This window comes from Chenopodium quinoa, unplaced genomic scaffold (genome assembly GCF_001683475.1).
Source record: "Chenopodium quinoa cultivar QQ74 unplaced genomic scaffold, ASM168347v1, whole genome shotgun sequence".
Classification (NCBI taxonomy): domain Eukaryota; kingdom Viridiplantae; phylum Streptophyta; class Magnoliopsida; order Caryophyllales; family Amaranthaceae; genus Chenopodium; species Chenopodium quinoa.
Genome location: NW_018743906.1, coordinates 1,673,150 through 1,692,915, shown reverse-complemented (window position 1 = coordinate 1,692,915; position 19,766 = coordinate 1,673,150). Strand labels below are relative to the sequence as shown.

General features: G+C 36.9%; 2 protein-coding genes across 3 annotated transcripts; both read left to right on the top strand.

Annotated features, from left to right (window-relative positions):
* Window positions 1-247: 247 nt before the first annotated feature.
* LOC110686955 (uncharacterized exonuclease domain-containing protein At3g15140-like) lies at window positions 248-5,400 on the top strand. 2 transcript variants are annotated; one of them, XM_021863578.1, is made up of 8 exons: window positions 979-1,062; window positions 1,620-1,657; window positions 2,140-2,342; window positions 2,720-2,800; window positions 3,064-3,189; window positions 4,020-4,143; window positions 4,478-4,674; window positions 4,768-5,400. In XM_021863578.1, the coding sequence occupies exons 1-8, from the start codon at window positions 1,053-1,055 to the stop codon at window positions 4,769-4,771; spliced, it is 783 nt and encodes a 260-aa protein (XP_021719270.1). In that variant the 5' UTR covers window positions 979-1,052; the 3' UTR covers window positions 4,772-5,400. The 2 variants fall into 2 exon arrangements, with proteins under 2 accessions (XP_021719269.1, XP_021719270.1); XM_021863577.1 differs by lacking the exon at window positions 1,620-1,657 and having other exon boundaries at window positions 248-1,062; window positions 4,768-5,398.
* A 553-nt stretch (window positions 5,401-5,953) lies between these two features.
* Window positions 5,954-17,146, top strand: LOC110686954. Its single transcript, XM_021863576.1, has 6 exons — window positions 5,954-8,198; window positions 10,123-10,263; window positions 10,576-12,325; window positions 13,081-13,379; window positions 14,622-15,475; window positions 15,552-17,146. The coding sequence occupies exons 1-6, from the start codon at window positions 6,876-6,878 to the stop codon at window positions 16,855-16,857; spliced, it is 5,673 nt and encodes a 1,890-aa protein (XP_021719268.1). The 5' UTR covers window positions 5,954-6,875; the 3' UTR covers window positions 16,858-17,146.
* The last annotated feature ends 2,620 nt before the right edge of the window (window positions 17,147-19,766 follow it).

The window sequence follows — 19,766 nt, the reverse complement described above, 5'->3', positions numbered from 1 at the left end:
AGTAACCCCTGACCACACCATGATCAACTCAAGAGTACGAATGAGTTCGCTCCTCCTCCTCCTCCTTGTTCTTCTTCTTCATGCAGCTATACCTTCTCTCTCCTTTTTCTTTGATTTTCTGCAAATCTCTACCTAACTTCATTCTCTAACAAATTACTCAAAACTACCAAATTCAAAAATGAAGCAAAAAAGTACTCTACAATCTACTCATACTATTATTGTTGTTTCGGTTGCTGAATTTTTGACGAAGAATGTTCAATTGAAGATTCCACGAAGAAAACGAGCTCTTATTTCATCAATTTCACTACTTCAAATGCTGTTGATGATCTTAAGCTTAATTAATCGCTATTTTTCACAGCAATTTGACACCCAATTTCTACAATTTCGGGCTTTAATTGCAGCAATTTGGCAAAGAGGAGAGAGAAAATGGGTGGACCAGAGATATGGTTGTTGGTGATGTGCGGTTTGGCTTGGAGAAGAAGAAAAAAAAAAGGAGAGAGAAGACTTGTTGTATTCAAAAATTAAAAAAAAAACAAAATATATGTGGCCCACCACATACAAAAATTTATGTTTTAAAAAAATTGAGCATGAGATTATTTTTAAACCAATTCTTCCAAAAAAAAAAAAAAAAATTAAAAAAAAAAAAAAAAATTTGCGGAGTACAGTAGATGACTGATGACAATAGCCCTGTAGGAGCCCGCGAATCTGGACTCAACCAAGTTTAAAATTCGGCCTCACAATCCAATACCAGTATACCACACCACTTTAAAGTTTAAAGTTTAAACCTCAGCTTCAAAGCTCAAGCCTTCAACAATGGCGTCTTCCAGAGCTTGCATTTCTCGAATTCCTTTACTTCGTTCATCTTCTCTCTCCTCTTCACCCCTTTTCTCTTTTCTCTCTCCTCCATTCTCCACTTCCCGCAGATTCAGTCGTCTCTCTGCTTCTCTCTCAACCCAAGACTCAAATACTCATCATTCTTCTGAACAAGGTCCCATTCTCAAAACTTTGAGACCCAGTTGGAAACCCTTGTGCTTGTATTATACTCAAGGAAAATGCACCTTGGTAAGCTCACTTTTCCCTTAAATCCTTAATTTTCTATTTATTTTCTTCAAGCTCGATTATTTTTTAAAAAAACTAGATTGTGGAAGGAATTTTGGGAATTTGATTACTTGGTGAAAGAAGACGAATTTCAGAAGGGTTGTTGGGGATTGTGTTTTCTGGGTTTTTCATTGCATGTAAAATGTTGCACGTTAAGTGTTCGATGAAATGCCTGAGTTGATTTTATTAATGTAATGCTAGTTTGCTAACTCAGGTGTTTAATTTAGTTTTTTTAGCTTCTAAGTGCTCGTTATAGGACTAGCTGATTGTGACACAATATGTGTTCTTCAGAAATTTGTTATATGAACGCCGTTTCTTGTATCATTTTGTGTCATTTGTCGTCTTATATTACGAGTAGCTAATTAATTGATGAAATTAATCTATGTTTCTTTGAATACCATTGATGTTGAGGATAGGCCTTTGAGAAAAAAAAAATCGCTGGATGACTTCGAGCTTTAATGAACTCCGTGCCATCCATCTTATTGATCTTATCATTTTGATCATTTTTTTGCTATTACCAGGCAATATAGAAGACTTTATGTTTGGGGTTTTGGTACTGGTGAGTATATATAATTCCTTCTTAATATGAAGTCATTCCAGAGTTGCTTAAGTTTTCATCTAATTCCTTCTTAATATGAAGTCATTCCAGGGTTTTCAGTGTACAGTGTTGTTAGTGAATTAAGGATGACAGATTAACTCATTTCTTATACGGAGTATTATACAGTCATGGGACTGAGTCTCTTCTCAAGAATATCTGTTTTTCAATGTTATTAATTTTTTTGATCAAGTAGTACATATGTCCTTTGTACATATCATGAAAATATAAATGAAATTCAATCTGCTGTTGCAAACCAAAAAAAGCAAATTATGTGGTGGTGTGGAGCTATGATGAACATGTTCCTTCCTTCTAGCTTGTTTCTTGTTTTCGTTTATAAGCATTTCTTGTTTCTTATCAAGGGGGAAAGCCAAATTTACTGCATTTTTCAGAGTTGGTAGTATTATGAAACTGCATGTTTCTCATGCAATTATATCAATATGCAGATGAATGAATCTTTCCATCTGGACAAGTTCAATCACAATTGCTCTGTGCCCCTTGAAGAAAATATTTCTAAATCGGATAAGTTGCGCTCACAGAATATAGATTTCTTTCTGGTGATCGATTTGGAAGGAAAAGTTGAAATACTTGAATTCCCAGTTATGATAATTGATGCTAAAACATTGCAGGTTGTTGATTTCTTCCACAGGTTTGGTTTTCTTACCAAATTTCTACTATGCTCTTCCCTGTTAGTGTTCTCCAAACTTCAGTCTTTTTTCATGGCATGGATGTGCCTCAGCCCCCCCCCCCCCCCCTCAAATTAAGATGTGCCTCAGTTACCCCCCCTCTCTCTCCCACAGGTAAAAGATAAAATAAAAAGGGTTTAGACAGAGGGATGTTTGATGTATTTACATTGTGATAAGGCCAGATCTATGTTTACGTTCTCTTAAGAGAGATTTTGCAAAGGTTCCCCCTACAAAATTTCTAGATTTTGCACCCTTTCGCTTTCTAAGCTATAAGCTTGTGCAGTTTTTAACATGCCTTTATTTATGTGGCTTATTCACTTCTTCTGCGTTTCTTCTTCAGGTTTGTTAGGCCTACAAAGATGAGTGAGCAAAGGATAAACGAATACATTGAAGGAAAATATGGGAAAATAGGTGTTGATCGGTAAGTTCAAGATAGGACATGTTAAACTCGTATCATGACCTGATTTATTGACCTTGTTTGATACAATGGAAAAACCCATGGCCAACATTTCTATTTATTTACTTTGAAATTAATCGAGTCGCTTTTAAATATAAGATGTTGCACTTCTTTTGGGTTTTGGCAATTTAAAGTCCAAACAAAACTAAAAGGGGTATTTTTCAATGATTTGATGCGATTAATTTTCTTGATGTTAAGGAGTTGATATAATATTTAAATTTATGCAGTGTTTGGCATGATACAGCTATACCTTTTAAAGATGTCATTCAAGAATTTGAGGCTTGGATCTCTGGTCATAACCTGTGGGAAAAGGAGAGTGGTGGATCCCTAAACAGAGCTGCTTTTGTGACTTGGTGAGTGTTATTAAGTAAACTCATTCTGTAATATCTGAGTTCATCTATGATTAGATACTGGACGCTTCTTTGTTAATTAAAGCAAAGAGATTTGACTTCATGCCCATTCAGCCCAGTAAACTCCCGTTGACAATATATAGCTTGAAGACTTGCATAGTATATCAGGCATAACTGTTATATCTTCAAGGTTTTCATGTGAAAATGTTAATAATACCTATCAATCTATCATATACCTGCAGTTGCAGGCATTGCAGCTGTCCATGTAAGTTTGTAGCAAGAATACAATCAAACCTCAACAAATTTCCAAATTTCTAGACTTTACTTGTGATTAAAATCATGTCATTGCATTGTAATCAACTTGTCATTCTTGCATGAAAGCGTGTAGAAGGCAGTTGTTGGTTGGTTGATCCATTCAAGGTTTTATCCTTTGATTAAATATTACAATTTTATTGTCAAATCCATGTCCACTTGACTTGCGTTCAGACGAATACTAGCAATTTTAGCATGACCTGAATGCTGCATCTTAGAATCTTCAAATTGTCAAGTCTTTGGTGATAACATCCTTTTTTTTTTTTTTTTTTTTTTTTTTTTTTTTTGCAATACCCCGCAATGCTAATTGGTTAGCTAAGCATTGCTGGTCTAATTAACATAATAGTTGTAAGATTTACATCCCTGTAACTTGTGCCCTTATTGATTTTGTTTTTGTGGTCTTTCTCTGTTCTCTTATTTAGGTGTTACTTCCTTAAAACTCCCTTTTTCTCGTGTCATTAATTGGAAATACAGAACATAGGCTTCAGATTAAGTTATTGACTTTTCATTTACTGTTACAGTGGCAACTGGGACATCAAAACAAAAATTCCTCAGCAATGTCAAGTATGTGGAATGCAAATACCCCCTTATTTCATGGAGTGGATTAATTTGAAGGATATCTACTTGAACTTCTACAATAGAACGGTAGGTTATTGTTGGCAAACTGGCAATTAATTGTTTAGTGATTAGCTCTTGATAGATCCTCAAATGGATCTGGGCATTGGAGTTCTATGCCGGCTTGCAAATGTAATCATACATGCTTGACTGTTTAGCAAGCTGAAAGTGTCTACATTTCTTGCATTTATTTAATAGGTCATTAATACTTCAGTCAGCTGTGCAATTTTGCAAATTAGGTCTAACATAACTTATTAATCATAATTTTCTATTAGTCAGGACTAGTCAGACTACAGCTTTGCTGATTCCATCTTTTCCATTTAGTCTTTCTGTTCCAGCATGACTTGCTAATTCATTATGCCAGGCCAAAGGAATGAGGACCATGTTGGATCAACTTCAAATCCCATTACTGGGAAGTCATCACCTAGGTATCGATGACACAAAGAACATAGCAAAGGTGGTACAACGGATGTTGGCAGATGGTGTATTAATGCAAATTACTGCCAGGCGGAGTCCTGCAGATCCCAAAAGTGTTGATTTTCTTTTTGAAAACCGCATTAGGTATACTTCTTTTTGCGTTTTCTTAGTTATGATTGTTGTGGTCAAGCTTGTTTGCATGCTAAACTTTGTAGTTGATGTCCTCTCTGTCTCTAGGTGAAGATCAGTTGGATTTACCACTGATAGCTGCAGTTGATTATGTGTCTGTCATGCTAAAACTAGAAGATATGGGAGATAGCAACTACATACCGACACCAGTGGATTCTTTCATAGAAAGTTTGGAGCTTCTAGTTTAAATCTCGAGGGATGCATACTTGCATTGTATATGTTAATATGTAATGGGAGAAGGTGTTGTATTGATGTTGCATGGATCCAAACCTTTTGTCCCACTTTCTATGTTCTATATAAGCCTTTTATTGATCCCTATCACTCAAACCAAACATTTTTGTTATTCTCTACACCAAAAAGACAAACCAAATTGTCCCATTTCAACCATGCAAATGAAATTCATCTTGGCTTCAACTACTGATGAGATCGTATCATTAATCATCTTGGTATGAAATATATCACAGCTTGTCTTTAATTTCTTCTTCTATTCTAGGGCTTAGCAAGTGCTTTTTGGTGGAAAGGAACAAAGGGCATGAATTAAAAATTGCATTTGTAATTTTTTTTAGTGATTTAGTTGTAATCAGGAATTTTTATTAATTAGGTTAAAGTGTATGATAAGCATGGTAAACCGTTATCTATAATTTATTTTTATAAGAATTCTAGCTGAGAAACATCTTAAGCATATACGAAATATAAAAAAGGAGAAATACAAGTTTATCTCAAAAAAAAACATGTAACAATTATCTCGTGTTAATTTTGATACTTTGCCTTGATGAAGTGAGGGTAATATAGGGATTCATAAAATGTGTAATTGATGATTTGAGCAAAAATTTAACGGAGTATTCAAGAAGCAACAAACAAAGAAGCTCACAAGCAACTTCAATGGAGAAATCAATAGAGTAGAGAGATCACGAGCAAACGATTAACATCTACCCTATGTAATTAACCATAAACATCTACCCTATGTAATTGACCATTCCTTTTAAATTTTTCTTTGAAATCATCGGCAAAGCTGTCAGAAATGGCGGTGTTAGTTTTTTATGGTAATTTTTAATAGTCTTCATTGAAATGACATGAATCTCTTTATCCCTCATTGAAGCATTCTCTATTGAAGTTGCTAGTGAGCTTTTGTCTTTGAAGTTGTCAAGAAACGGCTATAGTTTATGTTTTTATATTTGCCTTTTCTTTTAATTAGGAAAAGTTTTTAAATAAAGAGACAAAACCAATGCATTTTATTACAATATTATCACAAGATAAACGCTTTTAGGATAAACATTGACACGGTCATTAAAAAAGTGCCCTTTCACTAAAATTGACCTCTTTCCTGCTAAACCCTTGCAAAGAATACCCCATCTTTCCAACCACTTGCTTTTAAAGCTTGATGTATGTATTGCCAAATCCAAAAGAGACCCCTCAATTCTCTCATTTCTAGTTGAGGCACTCCCCACATTTGGCGGTAAAAGTGTTTGGTGGGAAAAAATACAACAACATTCAAGAAAATAACATATCATCCAATTTTCTCAATTTCTTTCCAAAAAAAATTAAAAATAAAAAAATTGCCCACTCTCATTAACCCACGTGCTTTGGATACCCAATTTAAATGACCCTACCAAAATATTCATTTCCAAACAATTTGGACAAAAAGTGCAAAAAAAAAACGTTAACTTCTTCTTTGAATAGCGCGTCTATTCACGTGATAATTAGCGCGTGAGATTATACAAAAAAATAAAAATTAAGCAAATAATATGAACACTCCCCCCTTTTCTCTGCCCTAGTTCTTCAAAATAACAAGCGCATGAAAAATGAAGTTCGAATGAAATTGAAAACAGAGGAGAGAGAAAAAGTGTCAAGATAATGCTGTAATTACCCTAAAAATCTGCAGATTTTTCAACATTTTCTTCGTTTAATCGATAATCAATGAGATGATTTGGGATGTTTGTGGATGAAATTTGCATTGGAGTTTCTAGGGTTTATGTGATTGTTTTTTGGGGGATCAAATTGGTGTTGTCGACGAAGAGGTGAGTGTTTCTGAGTTTAATTTGAAGTTTTAATTTGATGAATGTTGATGTATGATTAGGGTTTTATTTCTGTAATGTTTGTTGGATGAATAATCGAAAATAGGGGGGGTTTGCTCTGTTTTTTGGAAGTAATTTGTGATGCGAAAATCTGAATCGGAAACCATTTCTCCTTCGAAAGAAGGGAATGGGAACCGGTCGGGTGTAAGAACTCGAAAGAAACATAAAAGACTTGATGCAATTAGTGAGGATGTGTATAATCAGAATCGTGGGGTTAAATTGGAGTCTAATGAGGGTACTAGTAGTAGAGGGGAATTGGTGGGGAAGGAGACTGAGCTTCGTCGAAGCTCGAGGGCGATAAGGGCACCGGTGATTCTTGATTCGTCTCCTGCCCCTTCGAGGAAGAGGCGAAAAATTGATAAAATAGAGGGGAATGTTAGTGGGGGTTCAGGGAAGAAGTTGAGGGGGAAGGGGAATGTGAAGAATGATGGTCCTATTCCGAGTGTTGTGAATTTGGAGGAGGAATTGGGAGCTTTGAGGTTGAGGGTAAGGTCTAGGGGTAAGAGTGAGGGTCTTAGTTTGATAGGTAGTCGGAATAAGGCTCGTGGGAAGAGGAAGCTTTGTTGGGATGATGATGAGGATATTAAGTCTGTGAAGGATGATCCGGTGGAGGAAGAACCATGCTTGGACAGTGATAAATCGAGGGCTATGAAGTCTAGTGAACCTGATAGTGGTAGGGTTTCAGTTGATGATGAGGATGAGTTGCATGATGATCATTTAGAAGATGGCAACTTGGAAAATGGGGTTAATGCCATAGGGGATGAAGGCGATGGGGACTGTATGCCCTCAACGAGTGGAAGAATAGTCGGAAATGAGGAGATTAGGGATGGTAGTCTTGTTCATCTTGTAGATATAGAGAGTGAAGGTCCTAAGGATGATATACCTATGGAAAAGGTTGATAGCATTGACAATATGGTAGGTGATGAGAAGAATCATGAAGCATTGGATTCATTGAAACATGATGAGGGTGATGAAAATCATAATCAAGTTGCAGAGGTGACTGCGATGGCTACTGATTTAGCTGAAGATGTGGGACATGATGTTTTAAAAGAGGTTGCAGAAGTTAAGGAAATACATGCAGAGGTTGATAGTGGTGCAGATCAGGCTGATTGCAATGTTGCTGTTGGTGGGATTCCTAAATCACGTGTAAAGAAGGGAAGACGATGTGGTTTGTGTGGAGGAGGGACTGATGGAAAGCCTCCAAAGGTTACGGCTAATGATTCTGCTGGCAGTGACAATGAGGCATACAGTGGTTCATCTGCTTCTGAGGAATGCAACTATGATCCATGGGATGGTTTTGGTGATGAACCTGGTTGGCTTGGAAGACTCTTGGGCCCTATAAATGACCGATATGGAATTGCTGGAATTTGGGTTCATCAACATTGTGCTGTATGGAGTCCAGAGGTGAGTTGCATGATTCATATTCTTTTTACTTGTCTACCTTATCCTACATGATAATGCGTTTAATTTGTCTGAAAAGGTTTGAGTCTACTAGGAACACTCAGGATATTTTGCTCCTTAGTCCTTACTCCTTACGATTTAGATGCTTTAGCCTTAAAAAGTTTGTTAATTTGATTGAAGTTAGGTTCAGCTTCTGAGCAATTGTAAGGATGCTTACCCTATCAATTAATTGTGTCTCTTGAAGAAATTGGGATGACGATGTTTTATAATTATTTAAAATTTAATGGCAGATAGCTTCAGATAAAAAGAATAACTTTTAGCTTCATGTGTACTTCCCAGGTGTGTTTACTAATTTTAGACATATATACCTGGTGTTCAATGTTTACAGGTATGTGGCCTGAGTTTTCAATTAAAATTCCCTTCTCTGTGTCGGAATCGTATACCCTCATGCTACCTCTCAGTTTGTTTGTTTGTTTGTTTTTTTTTTTTGAGAGCATCCATGGTATACTTGTTTAAGTCATATCACAAAAATGGAATGAAGAGCATCCACCAGTTGTAATGAACAACCTGCTTGCAAATAATTAATAGCTGGAGCAGTGAGCTTACTAGTGTGAAGCAACACTAGTTGTAGTTTGGTGATATATATGTAGCTCCACAAAGCGGTGTGGTTTCACATATATCATGGTTCCACTTGGCAATTCAAAAGCATTAAAGTTATTGTTTGTTGTTTTTCTTTTATTATAAAATAATTTTAACACGTGGGCCCATTTAAGTTAGAAGAGATTGTTGCTTACCATTGGAGGGTAAAGTAGTTTTTCACGGTTGTAGTTTAGAAAGCTTAGTTGGTAAACAAAGCTACAAGGCTTATAGCTCACCATTGCTGTTAATATATTCAATTTTATACTTCGTCTTTGAATTATCTTTAATGGTGTATATATACGAGATCTGTGGAAATAATATCATGTTTTATAATCAAACATAAACTAAAACATATATTTTGAAGATAAAAGTTTGAAGAAAAAGGAAAATAAAATCCTTTTCAATTTAATTTGGCTTTAAATTATAGGAGAGGTTTAGTTGACTTTGCTTTAGTACATAATTTCTTTTCCGGTGGTTGCACCTTTTAGTGTATTCTTTTTTCTTTTTTTTCCTTTTATTTATCCATCCACTCCCCTTTATGATCCTATAATGTCCAATGTCTTTTCTAATTGAAGAGTGGAAGAGTGAGATCACAGATAAGTTTAACGAGGTATAGGGATACTGAAAATGACTTAGTTGGAAGGAGTTAGGAAGGATATGAAGCGTATGGATTGCATGAGAATGAGGTATTTGATTGAAAAGGATGGAGGAGGAAGATTTTTGTGGATGACTATACGGAATAATCACTTTTGTTTAATGTTGCCAACCCCAAAGGCTTTGATTGATTGATTGAATCAAATAGATAAGAGGGGGGTGGGGGGGTGGGGAGATGCATGCTTAAAACTTGGCTGTCATTTCATCTATATTTCCTTTTGTTTTAAACATTAAGTCACATTTCAAGTTGCTGTTTCATTACCATTTTTTGTTTAGATGCCTTTAAATACTCCCAAGGCATTTGAGAGACACAGTGTACACATCTTTTTTGGAGCTCTTGGTTGTATGAAGTTTGTTCTTCCCTTGCTTTGATTTAATATCTAAAACATTACCAAAAAAAAAAAAAATGTATACGTGTTTGATGTTTTGGTTATCAAATAGTTAGGATTGGAAATTGCTGACCTCCTGACATTCAATGTTTAATACAAGTAACATCAGTCCATATATTGTTTTTTTTGCTCTTGACAGCCTGTCAGCTTTTTCTTTTGAGTTCCTAAGAGCATTCTGACGTATACCAGTTTATGCTATTTTTTTTCCTCATTCAAAAAATTTTGTTGTTGATTAATGTCTGTAGGTTTATTTTGCTGGCTTAGGGTGTTTAAGAAACATCAGAGCTGCACTTTGTAGAGGAAGGGCGTTGAAATGTACCCGCTGTGGAAGACCAGGGGCAACTCTTGGGTGCCGTGTGGATCGGTGTCCAAGAACTTACCATTTGGTAAGGAGCCATCTAACTTTTGTTCATAGTTACTGCAGGCAGACCTTTCATTTTGTCAAATTCTCATATTGATGTTGATGTGAATTTTCTATTGCTCATATTGTGATCTTGTCCAGGATCTTGTATACCTTTCAAAATTGTTGTTATTGTCTGCCATTTATCGACGCATGTGTTGTGTACTTGTGTGCGCTCTTCTTACACAGTGTCTCATCACTCTAGATCGTTTGCAGTCAGAAGGTTAAAACTTTCATCAATTGATTCAATTTATTGTTTGTGTTGTTGATTTGTTATTTCCCGATTTACTTTCCACAGCCTTGTGCACGAGCTAGTGGCTGCATATTTGATCACCGTAAATTTCTTATAGCCTGCGCTGATCATCGACATCATTTCCAACCTCATGGGTTTCAATATGCACAACATATGAAGAAGCTTAAGGCTAAGAAGGTGAGGTTGGAACTGAGAAAGGTGTCAAATGATGCTTCACGAAAAGATCTTGAGGCAGAAGAAAAGTGGTTGGAGAAATGTGGTGAGGATGAAGAATTTCTAAAGCGTGAATCAAAAAGGCTTCAGCGTGATTTGTTAAGAATTGCCCCTGTGTACATAGGGGGCCCACATTCTGAAGGTCAGAATTCTTTTGAGGGTTGGGAATCTGTTGCTGGACTTCAGGGTGTCATACAATGCATGAAAGAGGTTGTAATCTTGCCTCTTCTGTACCCTGAGTTTTTTAAAAACATGGGGATTACACCTCCCAGAGGCGTTCTATTGCATGGTTATCCTGGCACAGGCAAGACTCTAGTTGTGCGGTCATTAATTGGAGCCTGTGCTCGTGGGGATAAACGCATAGCTTATTTTGCCCGGAAAGGTGCAGATTGTTTGGGAAAATATGTTGGCGATGCTGAACGACAGCTTAGACTTCTCTTCCAGGTTGCCGAGAAATCTCAGCCTTCAATCATTTTTTTTGATGAAATTGATGGGTTGGCACCTGTTCGTACGCGGCAGCAAGACCAGACTCACAGTTCAGTGGTATCCACCTTGCTTGCCTTAATGGATGGCTTGAAGTCTCGAGGATCTGTTATAGTTATAGGTGCTACAAACCGTCCTGATGCTGTAGATCCAGCTTTAAGACGCCCTGGAAGGTTTGATAGAGAAGTTTATTTTCCACTACCTTCAACAAATGATAGAGCTGCTATTTTGGCTCTTCATACAAGAAAGTGGCCTAAGCCAGTATCTGGTACTTTGCTGGAGTGGGTATCTGCTAGAACTGTGGGCTTTGCTGGTGCAGATCTGCAAGCTCTTTGTGCTCAAGCAGCTGTTATCGCCTTGAAAAGAAATTGCTCATGGCACCAAATTATTTCTTATGCTGAAGACAATCTTGAGCAGGGAAAACGTCCACAGCTTCCTTCATTTGTGGTGGAAGAGAAAGATTGGTTAGAGGCTCTTTCCCTTGCTCCTCCCCCATGTTCCCGTAGAGTGGCAGGGATGGCTGCAAATGAAGTTGTTGGCTCTCCTCTTCACATGCATCTTATAACTTTCCTGCTCCAGCCACTTTTAAGCTTAATGATATCTCTATATCTTGATGACCGTCTCTGGTTACCTCGTCGTCTTGTATATGCTGCAGCAGCCATTGAAAGGGTTGTTGTTTCAGTTTTGGAGAAAAAAGGTTTGCAGAGTGATAAATGGTGGTGTCATGCACAAGATATGGTGCAAGATGCAGAAACTAAAGAGATTGTGAGAAATCTTCTCATGGCTGGAATCCTAGAAGGAGATGCTTCTTCCGCCGGATGTGATATGTCAAGGGATACTTCATCTGGGGATGGTGGATTTCGCTCTTCTGATCTTCATGTCAATACTTTTGGTTCTCACCAAAAATTTTGTGATGTTCTATCAAAGAAAATAGGGTATAGGATAATGATTTCAGGGGATCCAAGATCTGGCCAAAAGCATCTTGCTTCTTGCCTTCTTCATTGTTTTGTGGGCAGTATTGAAATGCAGAAGATTGATTTGGCTACAATTTCACAAGAGGGGCATGGCGATATGGAACAAGGCATTTCAAATATTTTAAGTATGTCATGCTTCAGTCTTTTCAAAACATTCTATTATAAAGGGTAAAATTGAATACTTTTGCTAGGCTGAAATTCCTTTAACGTTTGAAGACAATAACTTAAGATGATTGATAATTTTTTTATTATTTATTATTTTTTATTTTTAGGGGACATTGACAATTTCCAAAATAACCAAAAGAAAGCAAGATAGGGAAAATTTAGGTTGCTATGTTTTGTATTCTGTATACAAGAATTTCTACTCCTGATTTCAGGTTGGGAATGGGAGGAAATGAAGTATACAATTGTGCCTGTCCCTATTGAGAGGAGATCAGAGAAGTTAATTAATGGGGTCATAACCTGAATCTTTAATTTGATCTTTGATGCCTACGAAATGTCAAATGTTCCAGGTTTAAAATTATTGTCCCATTTACTGATCCCCCCTTCCTTCTCATTCCTAATTATAGCCATGTGCTATGAGGTTTATGGAAGCTAATATTGTGTACTAAGGGAGGTTAAAGTATTGGAGTTAAACGATTGGATACAATCTGAAGAAGCTCTGGAATACCCCCCCCCCCTCCCTTGTGTTTTTCTATAATTCTATAACCTTGTCCTCTATTCCTCAAACATTCAAACTAATTCTGGTTTGGCTGCAAGGCAAATATGAGCTGCTGTCCTAGCTGATTAGTTGTTAGTTATATGACCTTATTGTTAATGCTTCCATGACCAAATATGATTTGGACATTTGAATATTTCTCATTGCTTGTCATTATTGCAGTGAAATGTGCCAGTTTGAAGATGTGTGGTTTGTTCATGCCCAGGATTGATCTGTGGGCTGTACAGTCATGCCCGAGTGTCCAGGAAGATGTTGAGGTTGCAACATTACATCAGTCTTCCAAGGAATCCTTGTCAACATCTCGTCCAATTGATCATGAGAACTGTAGCCCCATTCCAAGCAAATCTGAACCGATGGAAGTGACAGCATACCAATACGAAGATAGCAGTGCCTCCCAGATATGGAGATCTTTTGTGGAGCATCTAGAATACATACGTGTATCCTCATCCCTTATCATACTGGTGATTTCTCTCTCTTCCATTCTGCCTCTTACCCTTCCTTCTCGCAGGAATGGGGTATATTTACTTGTCTTGTCTTTATTACATTATCTGTAACTGTTCCTCGACTTAAGAGAGTGGAATAATTATTTTCTTAAATTGTGATTTTGGGAATTATGGCGCTTCATAAAAAAATTCGTCCAATGATTCTCAATTTTCTATGTTTGGGGTGGGAACAATTTTTTCAAGGGTGGAAGATAACTCTCTCAAAATTTGGAAACATCTTTCTTGTGTAAGAAAGGGAAGCTAAGTTTTTGCCCTACTCCCTTGCTTCCCCTCACTTTCTCCTCCAACCTATCTTTTCCCTTCTTCTCCATTTTCTTTTTGTCTTTAACTTTTCTTGCAAGGAACTGAACAATTGAAAACTAGTTTGTACCTGTGTTTTTCCTAGAAAAATTATTTTCCACAAAAAATCATATATCATTGAAAATATTTCCATTAAACCAAATAGGGCTTTACAGTCTGAAGTAAAAGGAGCTTATTGGGTGTAGGCTAAAGAAGAATGAGTGATAAGTGGAAAGAAAAGGAAAAAAATACCACCACCACAAACAATAACAAGGGATACACCCTACAACCCTGCTCTCTAGATCACGACACTAGCAAGAAAGGTTGGCCTTGGTGGTTTTTTGGGTTGTGACAGTTGGCTAGTTGGGTGAATTTTCGTGGTGGGTGGATAGATTTTGAGGTGGTTAGGGTTGTATTTGAGGTGGTGGAGTGGTTTTTGGGTGGTTAGGTTTGCTTATGGGGTGAGTTTGTTGGTTTTTGGGGGTGAATAGGGGAGTTGGTGAGGTTGTTGGTGGATAAAGAGTGTAGTGTTTGTATTTGGGGATTGGTGGGGTCAGGCAGTGGTATAGTGTGATGGAGTGGTGAAGGTGGTTGGGTGTAAAGGAGTTTTGGGGTTAAATGATTCCCATTGTTTGGTGTGTTTTGTGGGGGGGGGGGGGGGAATCATATAGTGGGAGAATGTATAAATATGACTTACAAACGACGAAAAACGGAATCAAGGGAGTGTCCCTTGGCCGTAGGTCCTGACACAAGGCTTGCATTTTGAATCTTTTTTACTTCTTCAAACCCCCATTACAATGCCCCCTAAGATTTCACATTGATTTGTCTGTCAGCTATGATTTGTTTATAATGAGAGCACTTGGCCCAAGGGTTCATATGTTATCCCTGAATTGACTGCTTATTTGTTGTTTTCATGACTAGGCTACATCAGAGATTCCAAGTTCAGCTCTTCCTGCAGAACTGCGTCAGTTCTTTGGCTGTGACATTTTAACATCTGAAGGCTCTGTTCATTCGGAGTATGGAACTCCCCGATTTTCTGTGGAGGTGGAAAGGGAGTTTCACCATGATAAGTTGATTCATTCGGCTGCATTAGACTTATCACAGGATCTGATTCAACAATTTCTGCAACTTGTTCACATTGGAAATCATGGTGATTCAGATTCAAGTACTGCCTATAAAGCTCGTCATGGAGGTAAAGTTGATGTATTAAGTCACCATAATGAACTCAAATTAATGGAGGAACCTAGAGCAAATCCAGAACTGGCTGAAGGCTCTATTGCAAAATTGCCGGCGCCATCTGCATCTAGAAATGGCAAAGGAAAATCATCCGTGACGTTGGCTATAACTACCTTTGGCTATCAAATTCTGAGGTACCCACATTTTGCTGAACTCTGTTGGATCACTTCTAAGCTGAACGAAGGTCCAAGCACTGACGTCCGTGGACCTTGGAAAGGATGGCCATTTAATTCATGCATTGTACGCCCTTCTAAGTCAGTAGCAAAGGAAACTGTTGCATGCAATACTAACAGCAGTAAAGGTAAGGACCAGTTTACATTGGTTAGAGGCCTATTAGCTGTGGGCTTGTCTGCATATCGAGGAGTATATACGTCTCCACTGGAAGTGTCTCTGGAAGTAAGGAAGGTGCTTGAGCTCCTCATTGAGCAAATAGCTACCAGGATCCAGGCAGGAAAAGACAGATACCAATATTTTCGCCTTTTGTCCCAAGTTGCTTACCTAGAGGACATGGTTAACAGCTGGTCTTACTCATTAAAAAGGTATGGTTTCATTAATGTGCTGGTAAATTCTCTTGTTTCGCCTGAATTGTCTGACAGAAATAATGTTGAATTTCAGCTTAGAGGCAGATGCTCAAACATCAATTGTGAACTCGAAGCTAAATGGTGCTCAGTGTCCTGAAACTGTGCAAGTTTTAGAAGACCCAACTGAGGAGAGCCTGCAGGCCTGTAGTGCTGAAAACCCGTTACACACACCAGGTGACAATTCTATCCAGGTTGAAAAAGAGCCTAATATTCCAGGTAATGGTTTCCAGCAGCCAGAACTTGAAGTAGTGCTGCCAGAAACTATTGCTGTAAGTGCTCAACCTGCTGATTCAAACGTGGGAACTATTGATTCTGGCAATGACAATCTGACAGAGGCAGTGAGCCTTATTGAAGAGTCTCGACCAACAGCTGCGGCTATAACCCATGTTCCACAGGATGTATATTCTGAAGTAGAGGTTATAAACGAAGAAAAGGAATCCGCCGATCAAATACTTTCAGGGAGCAATATGGTGTCTAGTACCAACTGTGTGGATTCTGTTCATCAATCATATAGTATAATACCCCAGAAATTTACAGGATGTGAAGAGCCAGAGTTGGAACATTTTGAAGATATTTCCGTCACTGGTGGACGCATGCTGACTAAACAAGAGTCTAGTCAATTGGCTTGTACAGAATCTCTTGATCAACCAGCAGCTGGTATTTGTAACTCTGAAAAACTTGAAAACACTGGGCTCCATGTATCCAGTGAATTCTGCAATCAAACTATTATTGAACCCTTGGTGGAAAATGAGATTTCTTCTGAAGCTGGAAATTGTACAAGTGATCTTCAGCTCCATGATTCCAAGTCTTCCCAGAGCAATGATTTGTCATCAGAGTCTGAAGCTATATGTTCTTACAGTTGTTGCAGTGAATGCATTTATACTCTTCAACAATTGTTAAAGAAAAAAATCGCCCAAGAGTGGAAATTATCTTCGTCATGTTGCACCGTGGAAGATGTCCATGATCTTGTTTCAGCACTATCTTCAAGTCTGTGCTCAACTATAAGGAATCTGTATAGCATTAAACGATGCAGTAATTCTGAAAATGGAGGTCTGAGAAAGCTTGAATCCCAGGAAGAAAATGCTTGTCAATGTGAGGCTTCAGAAAATAAGCTGGCAAATCTTGTTGAATGTGTTTGTCATTCAGGGAAGGACTTTTGTAAGAAAGTCGATCCTTCTTCATACAACCAACCCGAATCCAGTCTGACTTACCTTTTTAGGAACGGTGTCTTGATTTCTGCAAACTCTGACAACGAGTCTTCTTTCCATTGTGAATATGATACCTTGTGCCTATCTTCTTTGATAAAGGTGATAGAAAACACTAGACAGGCTCTAGATTGATCTAGTGTTCATGTAGTAATTATACTGGCTTGGAAAAGCGCAATTTTGGCAGTGTTATGGTATTCAGATTCAAGATCAACCATATACTATGAGATGCATGAATATGGATACTTGCTATAGTACATTTTATTGACATAACTTGTTCTAGCGCAATGAAATTAGGGCTGATGCTTCTTAGTTCAGTAGCTCCAAGTTCCAATCGTGTAAGATTTTGATTTAGAATTCCCATCATAAAAAAATTTGTAAATTTGCTTAGTTTGATTATGATTTGAAAGTCTATTTTATGTAAGAAGTGTATACATAATCTCAAAAATTCATTGTTTTTCATATGATATACAAGTATATGGGTTGTGGTAAATTGTTGACTGACGCCTGAATTTTACTAACACCTGCATTATTATAAGAAATGAGCTTCTTTTGTTAAAAAAAAAAAAAAAAAAAGAAATGAGCTTCATACACCCTACTTAAGTTCCCAACCGCCCACGTAGCGCAAGTCCTTAACATAGTTGTGGCTAGACCTGGCAATCCTGACCCATGACCCGAAATCGACCCGAAACCAGTGACCCGAAATTGAACCAAAACTCGAATTAACCCGACCCGACCCATACCCGACCCGAAGTGGAACTGACCCGACCTTGACCCGAAACCCAAAATGACCCAACCCGAAACGACCCGACCCGAGATGACCCGACCCAAAGTTGACCCAAGACCCGAAACGACTCAACCCGAAGTTGACCCAAGACCCGAAGTTGACCCGACCCGAAAATGACCCGACCTTTAAATTCTTTTAGTAAATAATTATATAAGTTACTATCTCCGTTAACTTTTATTTGCAATTTTGGAATATTTTATATCTCACAAATAATACCCCAAAGTTACAAATAAAAGTTAACGAAGGTAGTATAAAAAGTTATATTAGGAAATTATACATTAAAATAGACCCAACAACATCTTACCTGACTACATTGACTTTCATATAATAGCTAAAAAAGATGGTCAAAGTAAGATGTGTGAATAGTGTAAAATGTCAAATCGTTAAGAGTAATTTGGGACGAAGGGAGTACAAGAATAATTCAAAGAAATTATTACAACAATGACAATGATAATAAGAGTACGTATTAAAACTAAGATCAGTAAGAGAGTGAGGTATAACTCAATTAGTTCTTCTTAGTTTCAGGAGATCCTGAAAGTGATTCTTAGCCTAAAGTTCTAAACACACACACAAAAAAAAAAGTTAATAAAAGTCAAAAAATTACTATAATCCATGAAAAAAATAGCCTTAATAAATATAGTGAGTTTTTCGTCAAAAAATAAATAAATATATATACAGAGTTGAATTTAACCCAATGAATCACCCGAATATGACTCGACTAGAAGTTGACCCGACCCGAAGTTGACCCGGAAATTGGACCCGAAAATTGACCTGACCCGAATTGACCCGACCCGAAAATTGACCCGACCCAAACTGACCCGACCCAAACTTGACCCGACCCAAACTCGACTCGAACTGTTGACCCGATCCCCGACCCGACCCGTTATCAGTCGACCCGAAACCAACCCGAAACCCGAAATGACCCGACCTGAACTTGACCCGATAATCTTTTGACCCGAACTTGACCCGACCCGACCCATACCCGACCCCAATGACCCATTTTCCAGGTCTAGTTGTGGCTGGCTTTTGTCATTTTCTTGTTAATCGAATACTTTAAAGGTAAGGAGTCGAATGTCAATCCTGAAAGCCATATATTGCATTATTATTGAAAAAATAGATACACTTTACGAGTACAACTGTACAAGTTTGCAAGTTTGCCCCAAGAATATTTATGAACTATGGCCCTCTGTGAACAGTGGCAGATCTATGAAGGCACAAGGGGTAGCACATGCTACCCTGGAAACCCCTGGAAGAAAAAAGAAGAAGAAGAAGAAGTTCAAAGAGACATGTTATCTTAAATAACTGGTCTCTTAGAGTCTGCTATAATAAATGCCAACAATCCCACTTGTTTCCAACTTACAAGAAAAGAGACCTGTTTATATTAAATAGGTCTCTTAAGTTCTAACCTTTTCTTTTTATAATTTCCTTGTTAAAAGAAAAGAGACTTGTTTATATAAAACATGTCTCTTAGATTTTTTTTTTTTTTTTGAAACAAATCAACTACAGTTATATATGTACATAATATTTCCTTCAAAAAAAAAAAAATATTTGTACATAATATAATTTTTGAAAAAACTCTCATTTAAGTTATAAAAACTTACAAATTAGTAGAATTTTAAGATTTTAAATTATAAAATATATATACTTATACTTTAATTATTTTAATCACCGTACAAAATACCAAATATAATAATAATACAATATTATTCTTCCTGTAAAAAAAATAAAATATTATTCTTAAAAACTCCTTATTTGATAAAACTTCTTCCCATTTTTGTTGCACTTTTCAATGCACATATTTATCTGGTAAGTAATAAATATATTTACTATTTAGTTTCATTTGAGTAAATCAATAATTTATATTAAATAAAATAATTTTATAGTTTTATATTTACTTTTGAATAGTAAATTCAGAGGAATACATTCAAAAAATACTGTTAAACCTATGAAATACTTTTTAATTTGATCATATTCATAAGTAGAATATAATTTATTCCATATTCGTTAAATGAAAAATCATCAACAAAAATGAATTTTTAAAATTTAAAGGCTAATGATAATGTTAGTATATAATATAAAGCTTTTTTTAATTTTAATTTTTTTTCTAGATTTCCTGAATTCGCCACTCTATGTTAATTCGTATAAGGTGTACACCTAACTTTATTTGTATGATTTTATATTTTTACTAGTTTGGTGCCCCGTACGGTGCTCAACTTGTTTATTGAATTTGAAGATAAACTTTTTATTTATGTATTAA

Coding starts and splice junctions, on each gene's coding strand:
- LOC110686955 (XM_021863577.1), top strand. CDS start 814: ATGGCGTCTTCCAGAGCTTGCATTTCTCGAATTCCTTTACTTCGTTCA. Junction 2,343..2,719: donor GTTGTTGATTTCTTCCACAG/GTTTGGTTTTCT, acceptor TTTCTTCTTCAG/GTTTGTTAGGCCTACAAAGA. Junction 2,801..3,063: donor GGGAAAATAGGTGTTGATCG/GTAAGTTCAAGA, acceptor AAATTTATGCAG/TGTTTGGCATGATACAGCTA.
- LOC110686954 (XM_021863576.1), top strand. CDS start 6,876: ATGCGAAAATCTGAATCGGAAACCATTTCTCCTTCGAAAGAAGGGAAT. Junction 8,199..10,122: donor GTGCTGTATGGAGTCCAGAG/GTGAGTTGCATG, acceptor TAATGTCTGTAG/GTTTATTTTGCTGGCTTAGG. Junction 15,476..15,551: donor TGGTCTTACTCATTAAAAAG/GTATGGTTTCAT, acceptor GTTGAATTTCAG/CTTAGAGGCAGATGCTCAAA.